At 42.6% G+C, this 14,376-nt stretch overlaps 2 protein-coding genes across 3 annotated transcripts in view; both read left to right on the forward strand.

The window, feature by feature from the left end:
- Nucleotides 1–323: 323 nt before the first annotated feature.
- On the forward strand, nucleotides 324–3,815 carry mpv17l2 (MPV17 mitochondrial inner membrane protein like 2). The gene is made up of 6 exons (XM_062555711.1): nucleotides 324–400; nucleotides 625–902; nucleotides 1,115–1,276; nucleotides 1,448–1,524; nucleotides 1,618–1,744; nucleotides 3,097–3,815. The coding sequence occupies exons 2-6, from the start codon at nucleotides 713–715 to the stop codon at nucleotides 3,198–3,200; spliced, it is 660 nt and encodes a 219-aa protein (XP_062411695.1). The 5' UTR covers nucleotides 324–400; nucleotides 625–712; the 3' UTR covers nucleotides 3,201–3,815.
- A 285-nt stretch (nucleotides 3,816–4,100) lies between these two features.
- Nucleotides 4,101–14,376, forward strand: part of pde4ca (phosphodiesterase 4C, cAMP-specific a) — a 34,733-nt gene continuing 24,457 nt past the window's right edge. The window contains exons 1-5 of one of the 2 annotated variants that reach the window (XM_062525419.1): nucleotides 4,101–4,130; nucleotides 4,239–4,287; nucleotides 4,613–4,679; nucleotides 5,333–5,557; nucleotides 6,972–7,815. In XM_062525419.1, the coding sequence (XP_062381403.1) occupies nucleotides 7,586–7,815 (230 nt within the window). In that variant the 5' untranslated portion in view covers nucleotides 4,101–4,130; nucleotides 4,239–4,287; nucleotides 4,613–4,679; nucleotides 5,333–5,557; nucleotides 6,972–7,585. Of the gene's footprint in view, nucleotides 4,288–4,612; nucleotides 4,680–5,332; nucleotides 5,558–6,971; nucleotides 7,816–14,376 lie in introns of both variants that reach the window. The other variant, XM_062525425.1, reaches the window with a different exon arrangement.

The following is a 14,376-nucleotide window of genomic DNA, read 5'->3' on the forward strand; positions in this document are numbered from 1 at the left end:
TTGCACTGTCTGGGAGTTCCCCAGTGTTTTTCAGTAGGCCTACATCTGTATGTGCTCTCTCTCTCTCTCTCTCTCTCTCTCTGCCTCTCTGCCTCTGTGGCATCCGACCTTTACACTGGAACTCACCTGAATCGAATATGTCTGTTGTTCACATAGGCTAGCCCATATAGAACCCTATGTACATACTTACTCTGTTTCATATAGTAATTTTATTCTGTGAGCGCCGACTCAAATTTTCTGCGCAATTTACAGCATTAGTGACGTTTCTAAGGCATAGTTAACCCATCGTCACGTGCACTGCGAGCCGGGTTTCAAGCGGTTGCAAGGACATGACAGCATTGGTGTCTTGACAGGGTATGGATAGCTTATGTTCATAATGTTGGATTCATACACGGTATGGGTAAGTTGAAATAATAGTAAAATATTTTTTTTAAAACCACTGGAAGGCTAATGTGATAAACTGGCACTAACCCATCTCACATTTCGAAATATGTCAAGGCTGTGCTTGGTTATTTTGGTTTAGCCAACGAATATAATTTCAGTTAAGCTAGCCATGAACTTAATGTTAGCCTGGTCAAACAGATAATACTGTGATTTAACTTAATTTCCATCGGTTTTCCACAGACTCTACTTCACATGCTGCTGCACACTAGCCAGCGTCGTTCAAGGAGAAGCTTTCTACCCTAGTCATTGCTAAATTACTAGTGCTACTATGATCTCCCAGTCCAGTAGGCAATTCCTCATCCGGATAGCCGGGTATTGGAAACCTCTTTTCAAAGGCAGGTACCTTATAGTCACCAACACAGTGAGTTGTGGGGCCATGCTCGCTGCTGGGGACTTAATTCAACAATCAAGAGAAAGAAGGACGAATCCAGACAGACCTCGCAACTGGACTCGCACAGGTGGGAACCGGCGGAAACACACAATTTGGCTTTAGCCCTGACATTTGAAGTAAACACGAATGCAGTAATAATGCCAGCATGTGTGCTAAATATCAGTTAACTCTGCTGTTATCGTGCTTTCTGAGTGTCAGATCTATTCTCTGTGTCTGATGTAACTTGTATGATATCGTTAGTCTCCAGTGATGTTCTATGTTGAAATACGCCCCCCACAGGTTGTATGTTTGCTGTGGGATGCTCAATGGGTCCGTTCATGCATTTTTGGTACGGGTGGTTAGACAAGGTCTTCGTGGGCAACGCGTTGCCTATTGCAAGCAAGAAAGTTCTGATCGACCAGCTGGTGGCATCCCCTACTATGGGTTTATGGTATTTTGTTGGTAAGAATATATTTGTTTGTTTGTTTATATTGTTGTATTTGTATGTGTTTTCCTGTCATATCATACAATATGTGAAAGATTTTAGGTGAACATTATATGCATAAATTACCAATAAATTAACACATTGTTAGCCAAATGTTTGTGAACTGTTTGGTTGATCTCCATTTTCAGGTATGGGTATGATGGAGGGTCATACTATGTCAGAGGGATTGGAAGAATTCAAGGGGAAATTCTGGGAGTTCTACAAGGCTAGTGACAAATATATATGTAATAAATGTTGTAATGAATATAAAATGCATGACATATGTTAGTTAAAGTCCATGTATATTTTTTCTTTAAAGGCTGATTGGTGTGTTTGGCCAGCTGCTCAGATGATCAATTTCTACTTCCTGCCTGCAAAGTTCCGCGTAATCTACGTGAACATTATCACTCTGGGATGGGACACCTACCTTTCTTACTTGAAACATCGTAAGTTTATTTACTATGGTGGCCGAGAAGGGTCACAACACATGCATATTCAAAAGCATCTGCATTCTCAGGGTCACAACACATGCATATTCAAAAATATCTGCAACCTCAGAAAAAAAGCTGCAAACTCAGAAAACGCTGCAAATATTCACAACACGAGTAAATATGGAAACAAACTGCAAACTAGATGAAAACGAACTGCATCACAGTAACCAGCAATATCCCATTGTCTCTCTTACAGTGGAACCCTTGTTGCAACACTATTCATGCCATTGGCTGATGCAGTCACTTGACAAACATTTCCAAATAGAACCAGAGAATCCCAATACCATAAAACCTGATTTGTTGATGAGTCTGTTGGCTGAGTTCAGTTTATCACCAAAAATTTTGAAGCAATCAGTCAGTCAGAAAATCCGATTGTTAATGATGCAAGATGGTAGTGCTATCAGTAAGTGTCTAGCTGAAATATTAATTACGGTACCCATGTGAATTGTGAAATTGCTCAACATTCCTCTAATGGCTGTTTAAGCATCTACAATAAAATCTAAATTCTAGCACATTTGTTGCACTTGTGATGAAAGTTGCTTTAGCAACGCGGCATGCTGGGGCTTTTGCATGTCTGTAAATGTTGTGGCCGTGCGTCAAGAGTACATTGACAACGCGGGGAGCGCACATCAGGAGAACCCCCCGCCCCCCCGCCCCCCCGCCCCCCAGGAGAAACAAACAACTCATTTAAAATTGAAAGAACTTCACTGTATTGTCAGCCTAGCGTGCTCTGCACTTATACACATTGCCTCCTTCTCACTGCATCCTTAAATATGGCAAGATTCATCACCCAGCATATTTGCATGACATGACATCCATAAGATGTTTTTGTCTGCGTAATAGGCAACAATAGGCTACTGTGTATTATTTCTTTCATGTGGAGTAGTCAGAAGGCTGTGTGAAAACCAGATGCATAATCCTTGAATCATTGAACATCTGAGATTCTACACTGTCTTTTAAATAACCAGCTAATAGTCTAGAAATGTCTATGTAATTCAACCAGCTAGTCTATAAGTACCCGTACCTAGTGCATACCAGTGTGTCTTTGCTGTGTTTAATAAACGGCATAAGCGCCAAGATTTTGTGAACTATAAATACACATCAATTAAGGAGACAATTTGAACTCCCTCTTGTAGCATCTGGAAAAATAGGTTCACTTGCCAAGAACGGGGTGGTTGCAGGCATGCATGTGTTCATCTTGTCTGCTGAAGCACATTAAAAAATCAAGGATGCGTTGAGTTTGCAGATTGCCCTGAACTATTGTGCATTGTTGACAAAAACAATTTTCTGTTGTGCTCTTTTTTCAGGAGAGTCTGTCCATGCAGTTGTGGATGCAAGTGAGGAGCAAGAAGAGAAGACAGTGGATGAAGGACCTTTGACTCCTGTGAATCCATTGGCTGAAGAGCTTTAGCAAGCTCTAGTAGTATTGCTTACCTGTTATGAAATTCTGCGAACATTTCCTTGTCAGTAGTTTCTTATCATTGCGAAAGAGGTGTGTGTGTGTGTGTGTGTGTGTGTGTGTGTGTGTGTGTGTGTGTGTGTGTGTGTGTGTGTGTGTGTGTGTGTGTGTGTGTGTGTGTGTGTGTGTGTGAGAGAGAGAGAGAGAGAGAGAGAGATTGTATTTAATTTATTTTAATCAACCCTACATAATGTAGGTTAATGTGCAGTATAATGCAACATTTCATTCGAAGAAACACTCCTAGTATTCCCTCTTGAACAGACTGAGAACAGACTATTAATTTCTCATCTCTTTCATATGTACTGGTTTGCTTTATTATTTATCAGTGATTTTGTACTTTATTTATCATTTATTAATGTTATGATGGGCAACTGTGATTTAGAAGATATTGATATTTTTCAAAGAGATCCAAGAAATTATTTTACTATAATAACTCCAGTTCACTCTTGTCTTTAACCACACCTACTGAAATGTTAATAATGAATTGTATCATCTTGTATTATCTTGTGCAAACTTGCTTGATACCCTTTGATTGCCTTATTACCAATGAAACACTCAATGACTTTTGCCAAGTTGTGAATTTGTTCTTCCAGCATATTAGATGTTCTGTGAAAATGCATTCATTCTGCCCTTTTTTTTGGCACTATTGTTCAGCATGATAGAAATGGAAATAATATGTACTACTGTAAGAGTGTTATATTTGTAATGCTACCTCTTGCATTGGTCTGAGCTTTGTCTGTAGACACAAGTACCTTGTGACATATGCACACTTGCCAAGCCTGTTAGGTGAGCTGTATGAAGATGGCAGAGTCCCTCTCAGTATTTAAAGATACTACAGACGCAAGTTACTGTTGACGTGTGGACCGCAGTTGAGCCTGTTAGGTGAGCTGTATCAAGATGATACTGTTGGTCTCAGTATTTAGAGATACACAGTTAATTAATGTCCAGTGGTCAGATTCTCTCGGTAAAACTTTCATTAAATTCTTACAGGATTTAATTTATCTATTTTTTCGGACCTAAGAAGGAATCTTTTAATAAGGTAAGGACTAGTACAGAAAAGGTTAAACTGTTGGTATTGTTATTTTATGCTTTACCTTTTGGTAACACAATAGGTACAACTGATTGTTTTATAAATAGTCATTAGTAGTAATGTGGTAAATAGAAAGTAATGTCAAAGTTATAACAAGTACACAGTTTGCCTTGAAAATCTGTTACCAAAATAGACATATTAAGATAGTTGTTAATAGTTACTAAAGTTGGGATTACTGTGGTGATGACTGTAAGATATGTAAATGGTCCATGTCCTGTCAGTCAGTCAGTCAGTCACATGTTCTGTTATTGATGTGAATATTCACTTTCTACAGGAACCCATCTGAGTGCTAGATGATGAAACAAAGCAGCTCTCTGTCACAATTCTTTGGAGTTACAGAGGTACAGTGTTATTTGCTTTATTAATGGACCAGTTGATGCCTAAGTAGAATAACCACCTATCAGCTTTATGTGTTTTTAAAAGAAATTCTCCATCATATCAAAAATATGATTAGAAAACATTATTATTAGCATAGTTTCCTACAACATTGGTCTAAGACTGATTTTGTCTTACAAAAAAAATAAATAATCAGTATTAAAAAAAAAAAAGGCACTCAAGAAGTATTTGTTTTGAGATATCGGAAGGGCCAGTCTTATACTTCTGTCAGCACTCTATGGTTTTCAGCTGCCCCTATGCAAAGAAACCATCACAACCACCACACAGATTTGTTGTGCTCTACCACCGAACAATGTTAGGAATGAAATATGACCAGATTGACGGTTTAGATACCCACTATCAACAAACCATAGCGATAGAGCCAGAGACAATTGTCCAGTGTCATTGTGTGGCTAAAGCTTGTTGAAGAGGTGACAGGCAACCATTTCGCTGTCTCATTCTTACAAATCATATCTTCCATCTCCACATTAGTTATGCTTCTTTTGAGTCAGATGAATGTTTGTGCAACTCAACAGTTCAGTAAACATACATACAAACAGAGTGAAGGAGCAGGTGTCTTTAGTGACCTGTGGCTCAACCAGTGCCCTGTGTTCTCCAGAGAGAGTGGGAATCCGAAGAGAGGGGCCCTGTCAAGCCCGCACAGAATTGTGCCGTGAAGAGAACCTTCTCCGGACCCCTGCAGCTCCCGCGGCTGTCATGTCGGACCACTGTCCAGTGTGTCAAAAGCAGGCTAGAGAGTCCTAGAGACAGTGTCAGGCAAGCCAACGTTCTACATTGATGTAGCGGACATGGACACCGGCTCAGACTGTCTTCAGAAGACATGGTAAGCCATTTTTCATCGTCATGCATCAGGGGAAGTCTGTTGTGTCCACCACTGTGGCAGTCAATGGAAACCCATAACACTGCAGCTAATGTTCTGTTTTGAGTACATCAGACACAACCCAGAGGTCTTTATAAAATTCACAGGAATTGGAGTGAGTGGATTTAAAATGTGGCATTGATTGTACCAGAGATATGATCTGGGGTGTTCTCTTCCAAAAAAAAAACACCTATCACCACTAATAATTAAAGATTTCAGTAGGCAGGGGTTCAAGTTCTCAGGCACTGTGGTGGAATTCAGATGTGGGGAAGGCTGATGTTTATCGTCCTCAGAGATTTCTGATAACTTCAGACGGAGAGATTTTGAACCCCCAGTAAAGCATGATGAAGTCTTTTAGTAAAGATGCATCTGGCGCTCTTATGGAGATTTAGTGGGATGGAGGCCTTTATCTGAGTTACTCGTCTGGAGAGGAAGACATGAGTCTTGTCTCTGTGACTCAGTCCCTCATATTTGTTTGATTTTAACCTTAGAGAAAATATTTACGAGGTAAATTTGGAGACAGTTGTTGTGATAGTTGTTTTTGAAAATGATTCTGTATTCTTTTCACTAAATGTTCCATGAGCGAAAAGATCTCTACTTTCATGCATCATGTCCGGACAGTCTTGCGTTTTGTCTCCTGAGTAGTAAAAAAGGATCTCTTTTTTTATTGGAAAGTAACGGAAACATGTTAGACTCTAACTCAAAATACATAACATGTTTGTTTGTGGTGCACGTAAGGCACGTATCCCTTCAAAGTTCTGTGACATGCCAAGGACATGCAAGATGCAAAGCACAACAAGTTAAAGGTCAGAAGGATGACGCAAATAAAGAACAGCAGGGGGAGCCATGTGACCCTGTCCCAGCAACAGCACATAGTGTAGGGACAAGAGGGCTGTGCCTCACATGGACCATATTGGGGAAGTTGTAAACATTCCTGAATCCTGGAGAAAAGTGTTATTACTACACAACTGTCCCTACTAGAAGATCTTGAGAAAGGAACGGGACCCCCGACAGATCTCGCTATTGTGCTGTCAGCCAAACAAGATGAACAAGAGAACAGTACCTTCACCAAAATATCTGAACACTGAAATGTTTCCATTCGCGGAGATGTACATTTTATGAAGTGTAGAGTAACACCTCACTGCTGCCTGATGTTCCAGTATGTCATACTGTAGGTCTGCTTTAAGTCAGATGTCAGGGGTGGAGATTATTTTGTACAGGACTCAACTCAGCTGGGAGTCGTAAGATTGGGGGAAAAAAGCACTTTTTTCCTTGCAGATAAACAAAGCCCACAGGGGAATGCTTGTATTCGGTGATAGAGAACCATCGTGACAGTGCCTGTGTGCTTTCTAACGTTATCTTTCTTTTCTTTTTATAGTGAGGCCTGTTCATGTGACTGGTAGACTTGTGAGTATGTGAAAAGCAAACAGATTTCTTGGAGCAAATTTTGGGCACAATCATTCCGCTGTGCTCTCTTCTGCGCCTTTGTTGAGGGCTGTTGTTCAATATTTACATGTCAGGGGACTTAAAAAGGAAGTAATTAGCAAGGAAAGCTTCTAGTGGATGGCTGTGTGGCTGTGCCATGGTACTTGAGCGCTGTAAATGGGCCTGCCATATTTAGGCGGCGAGAGGGAAGGGCCTTAAAGTTATGTAAACAAAGTCGGTTCACAGAGGGAGGGATTCCACTCTACTGATGGCCTGGTCCATTAACTGTGCACCAAAGTTGTGTGTGTAATCAAAGCAGCGAAGGACTGGCCATGTTTTAAGGCTCTGCGTTTCTGATAAACACGGTTACGCAAGTGGACCTAAGGAGCACGCTCTCCCACAGCTCGTGTCAGTGGGAAGAAGACAAAGCGGCCGGACCTCTCCAGTTGTCGACGGGCCCGTCTGAGGACAGGTCGCTGGTGTCAAAGGGCTGACGAGAGACGAGGTGACGGGCGGACGGACGGACACACGCACGGACGGACGCACGCACGCACGCGGCGGGGGGCCATGAGCGAGGTGTTGTCGGAGAGCTCGGAGGAGGAGCGCGCGGTCAGCCGAGCCGCACTGCCCAAGCTGAAGACCCGATCGAAGGGCAGCTCGCCCACCGGCTCCCCCAGGATGTCGCCCCGCGACTCCCCCCGGAGCTCCCCTCGCAACTCCCCCCTGCTCTTCCGACGCCTGATGATGAACCGGAGCATCACCCAGCTGAGGCGCTTCACCTTGGCTCACACACCCAGGTAGATATTCACCGACCTCCACGGCGCCCACGCTTTGGTGAGGGCCAGAGTCCCCCGTAACTTTCACCTCAAGACAAGCAGGGAGCCAGTCGGGTCTAGACAGTGGCGTTGTTTATCTGTTTGCTCGGCTCCTCCAGCCATAAGAATCTTGTTCTCTTTGGCAGTTACGCAATAGAACATCACAAGGCAGATTTCAAAGCTAAAGATGCCCACCCGACTGAAAGGTGATTCTAAGTTTGAGTCTAGTGGTTGGTGTAGCTTACAATTGCATTTGAAGAGATGATCTGTGCTAAATCATGAATAACCCCTTTGTTCTTTGGGAGGATGATCTGTGAGGTTTGTTGGCCTGAGGTCTTCATTGTCACTGTGACTTGTTTGTATTATATTGAACCTCTTGCCTTGCTTGTTGCTTTTTACACAGCAATCCTGTTTGAGCTCGTCATAACTGCTCAAGATCATTAGGCGTTTTTGTGTATCTCAAGGCAGAAAACTGTCCACATGTAAAGGACCATTTTAATGTGCAGGGATTCTATGGCTACCTGAAATCCACACAACTTGATTAACCTTCAGAAAGCAAAATGTATTTCTATATAAAAAAAAAGATGAAGCCGGTCTCATTATTGTCTGAATGTTTCAGGTGACATGCGTTACTTGCATGCTGTTAAATATCATTTGGCTGCCTGACTTGTCAGGTGTGATGAATAGAGCAATATGTTTGAAGGAAACAGCTGGCAAACGTAGAGTCAGATAAAGATTTTCAGTCTCTCCCTGCCAGTCCCTCACTTGGCCCGTGGTTTATAGCCTGAGATAACCTCATCCTGATAAGCTGTGTGTCTGTCGTTATGTTCTTCCTTGCCCTTCACAGGAATAACGTGTTTCTGTACACACGTGTGCTCCCTTTAGAAAAAGACTGCAGGTAATGTGTTGCCTACCACAGCAACGAACTGAGGATGTGGCAACGGAGTTGTGAATTTTAAACAATATCTAGATCTTATGGTACATATAAATTGAACCCAGGGACAAGCTGTGTTTGAAGCTTGACATTGCCTGAAAATGAAAATGAAAGTGTTGAAGGGTACTGCATACCTAGTTTTAAAAGCAGGTTAATTTATCAGTCCATATATAAAAAAAAATCATATTCAGACTGATGTACTGTAGGTGTTGCTGTGATAATGTGGCTTTGTTGCTATGCTGGCAACTTTGGTGAACTTGTTAGTCGTTTTTTTTCACACCTGATAGTGTAGAGATTCAGTCCCCTTTTGTCTCCCATTCTGTAGATGTTGATGTCTGTGAACTGAAGCTCCTGCTTGGATTGACAGAAGCGTTAAATGGAAAGGGTTTCTTTTTGGAAAGGGTCTATGTGGATTAAACAAAGTAGACAAACCCCGCCGTTAAGATGAGAAATGGCAGGATGGAGGTAGAAAGTGAAGGAATTAAACTAACGGTACATCTGTCAGGAAATGTCCCTGCCAGTTGGGTGAATCAGGACCGAAGAGGTCTCTCTATTTCTTGTGTCAAGATAGATTAATGGAGTTGTTGTTCGTTTGAGAAAGAACAGATAGGCTAGATTTTTTGTAATTGTTAATCTTTTGTGTCAAGGATCTCAGACCAATTTTTAGAATTGAGGCTCATAGAGGCTAATCAGTGGAGTGTTCTTTGGTTTTGAAGTGTACTGCTGAAGTGTCTTATGAGGACGTTGAGCCTCTGGAATGAGTTGTAACTGTTAGCATTAGATCTGTATTTGTTAGCCAAAGGTGTCGAGTTGAAAGGGAGCGACGAGTGTTGCTAGGCTCCCTGGCTTGCGCTCTGGCCCCACAGTTCTCCGGGGTTGTACTCTTTGTCATGTGGCCCGGTGCCTCTAGAGAATGTTTACATCCCGGGCTGGAGTCATCCGCTCCAGCACGAGTGCTTCCAGCAGCCAGAGCTCCAGAGCCGTGTGAGTTCACTGGCTGCCTGACCCATAACAACTACTGCATGTTGCTGTAAACACACTTCGGACCGCCGGATACTGGACTTGGGTGTTGTTGCTTTTCTGGATTGCTCATATTTTAATACAAATCATTTCTCGTCTGAGTTATATTCAGACCCTAATAAACTGCAGTAATCAAATAAAGCAAATGTCACTTCAGCTGAATTCTGTTGCATGTGAGTGAGCAATACGTGAGTGGCAGAACAGATAAGGTCACTTATCACTAAGAATAATATAAGAAAGCTGCTCTGCTGCATGCTTTATGCTTGGCATATCATTTCCTGGTTTCAGGTTAAGTACATGGAGGGGTAAATTCTTAAATGTATCCTCACATGATACCCTTTTCTAATAGATTTTAGGGACTTTCTAACACCCACAACCTTCAATATCCCTTTGGTTAAGCACACTCTGCGAGAGACTCTTTACAGGCACGAGATCGTTTACAACTGATTTGCCTTACCGGATGCCAAATCTGAAGGATTTAATAAATAACAGCAGTGAGCTGTCTAAATTTGATGGTTTGAAGTATCACCCTAGACAAGTAGTTTACATGTTTTGCGCCAACAGATGCGACAGTTTCCTGTTTTTACTTTCCTAACCACTAACAGTAACAATATTGGAACGAATTTGCTTGGTGCTGAAAGCCCTTAAAAACGTACATCTGTGGTTTGTGGATTTCATGTGATTTGCTGATAAAGCGAAGAACAGAAGCCACGTGCCATTGCTTCTTCATCCACTAGGGGCTGACGCTTCCCATGTTGTTGACACATCACCCTGGTCAGGTGATGAAGAGGCTTTGCGTCAGAGTGGGGCATGGAGCTGCCCAAAGATGCATGTCAACTCTGACCGGTTCAGAGCTGCCTCTGGAATCTCCCTTTGTCTTCCTCGTTTCATGGAGTTGTCATTGTGGAAGCAGCTGACAGGCAGATGCACTATCTTAACCTCTTGAAGAATCAGTCCTAGCTCGTTCAAAATTCATTCCTCTCTCCGCCAAACCTGCAATGGCCCACTGGTGACGATGCTCAGGCAATTCACAGAGCTCGGACTTTCCAGCAATCTACATGGAATGGCAAACCAAAGCCACTGTCCATGTTGGTAAATACTCTATAAGCCTCATCCCAATGCAGCCCTCCCTTATCTATTGGATTCCGCCCGAGGCAGTCGCAAGTGGTTGCCTCGCTTAGAAGCGGGTCAGTTCCATGTGTGGAACTTTGTTGGTGTGGGCAGAAGGGGAAACGGACAGGCGCACAGGGCCGCGGACTCACCAAGGAGGACAGTGCCACACCGGGGCACTCATCTGACATCTCGCATGGTCCTCAGCACCAGCACCAGCGCCTCTCTGTCCCTCCTCCAGACGTCTGTCTCGCTCTGCCTCCCTCCCTCCCTCCCTCTGTGTCGGTCTGCTTGGGCTCCGTCTCTGCCTCACACTTCTACTTCTCTCTTTCTCTTTCTCTTTCTCTCTTTCTCTCTCTCTCTCTCTCTCGCTCTTTCACTCCCACCCCCCCCACACTCTTTTTCAAGATATTATTTGTGGTTCCAAGCCAGATTTTAGTTCCAGCATTCAGGATTCAGAGAGAGACGAGTCAAATATGGAAGGCTGATGGGACTGCACACTTCAGGGAACACCTGATGGGATTATAAGACCCTTCCCTCACTGCCAATGTTCTTGGATATCTTATTTTTTGTTCCACGGAGAGAGCATGTTTTCTGCTCTATGCTGTGAAACAATATTTTTAGGAGAGTTTGGAACCCTATTTGGACAGGATTTCATTGTTATCCCTCTGAACATTATTTAAGAGTTTCTTGATTGGCATTTCCTATTTAGGAATGTGTTTAACTCATATTAGAGGATTATCTTGCCAGCTCATTGGTCTGCAGCCAAGCAAAACAAGCTGAACATTTGCAACAGATCTGCTTGGCCGACTGATATTAGCTCTGATTTCAACATTACTTTGGCCTCAGTTCCCTGAGGCACAACTGAGGTCTGTTCAGTTGATGTAATCAGACAGATGACTGAAGCTCGCCAGCTTTAGGTAAATAAAAAAAAAGACCTTGAGGTAATTACATACATTATCGGAATAGAACATACCGCATGTTATATTGAAGGTTCTGTGAAAAAAGAAACGCCCTGAACACTTGTAGATGCCATGGACTGTCTAATGCCGTGCTCATAGTAACTCAGGCTCCTCTGGGTGGCAGAGATTTCTTGCGCTTTTGTTTAGTGAAAGTTGTCAAAGAGGAGGTGGCTGTGCAGTTGTTTCTACAGCCGATGGAGGCTACAGATTCTGGCTGAAGTTGACTCATCTACCCAACAGAATGTGGATTTGTGGCCGTTTCGAGAGATCTATGGACTCATCTTCCATTTCAATAATTCCATCTTTCCTGGGAGTGAACTGAATCTCTGTAGTTTTCCTCAGTAAATTTGGTTGCCCATATAAAGTAATTTCACAATGAATAAAGACTCACGTTTCCCGCGGAAGACTGTGCAGATGAATTACTCAACCAGAAGGCACTCATGCATTGGGTATGTATATTGTTATATCTGAGATAAAATGCTATCTTCTTGCCAGCATGGATTTCCAACTTGGCAAATGATATGATGTAATTTCTACTCCCATCACCCTATAGTCAGGCTTTAGCTACAGTGGATTTGATTTTATTTAACTGCAGCTGTGCAGCCTCATTGGATGTAGTTTGTACATTTAGATGTAATTGCCTTGCGCTGTCATAGCCGGAACTGCTTATTGATGGTTGCCGTATACCTTTATAATGCAAGCGAGTTACGTAACTGTTACTGGATGTAAACCTAGTCTAGTCAAGTAAGCCTGCTGAATATTTTCATACGCAAAAGCCCTAGAAAACATATACCGGTAGTTGAGTTTCAAGGCTCAAATGTTAGCTTTTTAAAAGGTGAATTAACTTTTATGTTTTTATTTTCTTGCTTGTTCATCAGTATGGCTAAGTCATCTCTCTGTCAAAGAAACCACAACAGTGTGTATTTTGTCAAAATGTAATGACAAACTAGTCATGCCCTTTTCTACTTCATTTGAAAGCGGTACAATCTGAGTTTTGGTGTCATTTCTCTATCAAACTAACTTTGCCGCTGCCAAATGCTGCCTTTTCTCTGGTTTATAAATGAAGCACCATGTGACCAAACCACAGTTGAGGCTGAGTGTGTGTAGGATTTCTCTTTCCCTAGAATTTCATCCTGGCTGGATGCAAAGAGAACAGATGGTGTGTGGTATGCTGACATTTAAGCTCTATTTGGTCTTGGTGTTGTGTATTTCATATGGGCGCCTGTGCCGAGCCCGGGACGGCCCGAGGCCTTCAGAGCTGACAAATCGATGGCACAGTCCGTGTCCACTGTTGCGCGTCCCCCCGTAGGGATGTTGGGAAAGAGCCAGGCAGAATCCCGATGATCAGACACGCCATGATCCTGTTTGGAGATTGAGCTACAAAATGGCCAAAGATAGATAGAGGAACGCTGCTCTTGTCTGATATATTGCGTCTTAAATGGCCCTAGTCTGTGGACTGACGGAGTTGGGTATGGCCCTTGAAGTTTCTTCTGCTTATATTTCTTCTTGACTGTTCGCAAAATCAAATTAAAAAACAACCGACTTAATGACCAGCCACCACTGTGATACTGTATAATCTTTGCAATGTCTATGTTTTAAATATATATTTTAATGCTAATATCGTGAGGATTACGGTTACAGAAAACACACCTTATACGAATATTGTGAGAATATGAAATGCTCCAGTAGTTACAGTGTCTCATATTGCAGAGAGCTCAATTTTGTGTCGTGGTATTCAGCATACGCATCTTCACTTCACAGAATTACTCAACAAAAGCAAACAAAAAAATCAGACTGACATTTTACTGTTTGAATTGTGTTTTGAGCAATTCATATTTAACAGCTACAATTGTGGTCCACTGTTGTATATTTACAGCATGTATAGGTGAAAGCTATGTTCTTGAGCTGACCATGTGTACGCAAAAATGAACTAATTTTGACGAATGACACATAATGAAACTTCTGTCTTTATTGGAATATTATGAACAGTAGCATTTAAAGTGGTAACTAGTTCAGTCTAGGTACTTTTTGGGGTTATAAATACTGAAGGGGAAACACGTTTGGTGGTGAGGTTTGTCAGTTGTTTAGAAGGTGGCCATAACAAGTGTCAGACTTAAATGCACACTGTTAACTTTTTCACTCAAGAGAGTATTAGCTCTGTCAACGTTTCTGTAAACCTCTCTGTAAACCGACACTATTTGGCAGCATCCCCAAAACATTGCTGTTCCTCAGTCCAGTGTTTCTGTAATGGACCTGTCGCGACTTCCCACCGCATAGCTCAGTGTCATGTGGTGAACAAGGGCATCATTGACACCCAAAGACAACACTCTCGCCCCCTCCTCTGCTACCCCCTGCTGCTGGTGTACACAAAGCGCTGGCTTGTCCTGCAGATGCGGCTCTCCACACTGGCTCTGCTGAGTACCGGACGAGCAGTCCAGCCTGGTACCAGGCTACTGGTCCTATCTCCTATCTCTCTCTCTCTCTCTCTCTCTCTCCGTCCATTTCTCCATTTAATCT

This window comes from Sardina pilchardus, chromosome 2, assembly GCF_963854185.1.
Source record: "Sardina pilchardus chromosome 2, fSarPil1.1, whole genome shotgun sequence".
Taxonomy (NCBI): Eukaryota; Metazoa; Chordata; class Actinopteri; order Clupeiformes; family Clupeidae; genus Sardina; species Sardina pilchardus.

Bases quoted from the DNA above. Each gene is read 5' to 3' on its own strand.
- mpv17l2 (XM_062555711.1), top strand. From the start codon at position 713: ATGATCTCCCAGTCCAGTAGGCAATTCCTCATCCGGATAGCCGGGTAT. The intron at 1,277-1,447 runs GTAAGAATATAT...CTCCATTTTCAG, and splicing joins GGGTTTATGGTATTTTGTTG to GTATGGGTATGATGGAGGGT. The intron at 1,525-1,617 runs GCTAGTGACAAA...TTTTCTTTAAAG, and splicing joins AATTCTGGGAGTTCTACAAG to GCTGATTGGTGTGTTTGGCC.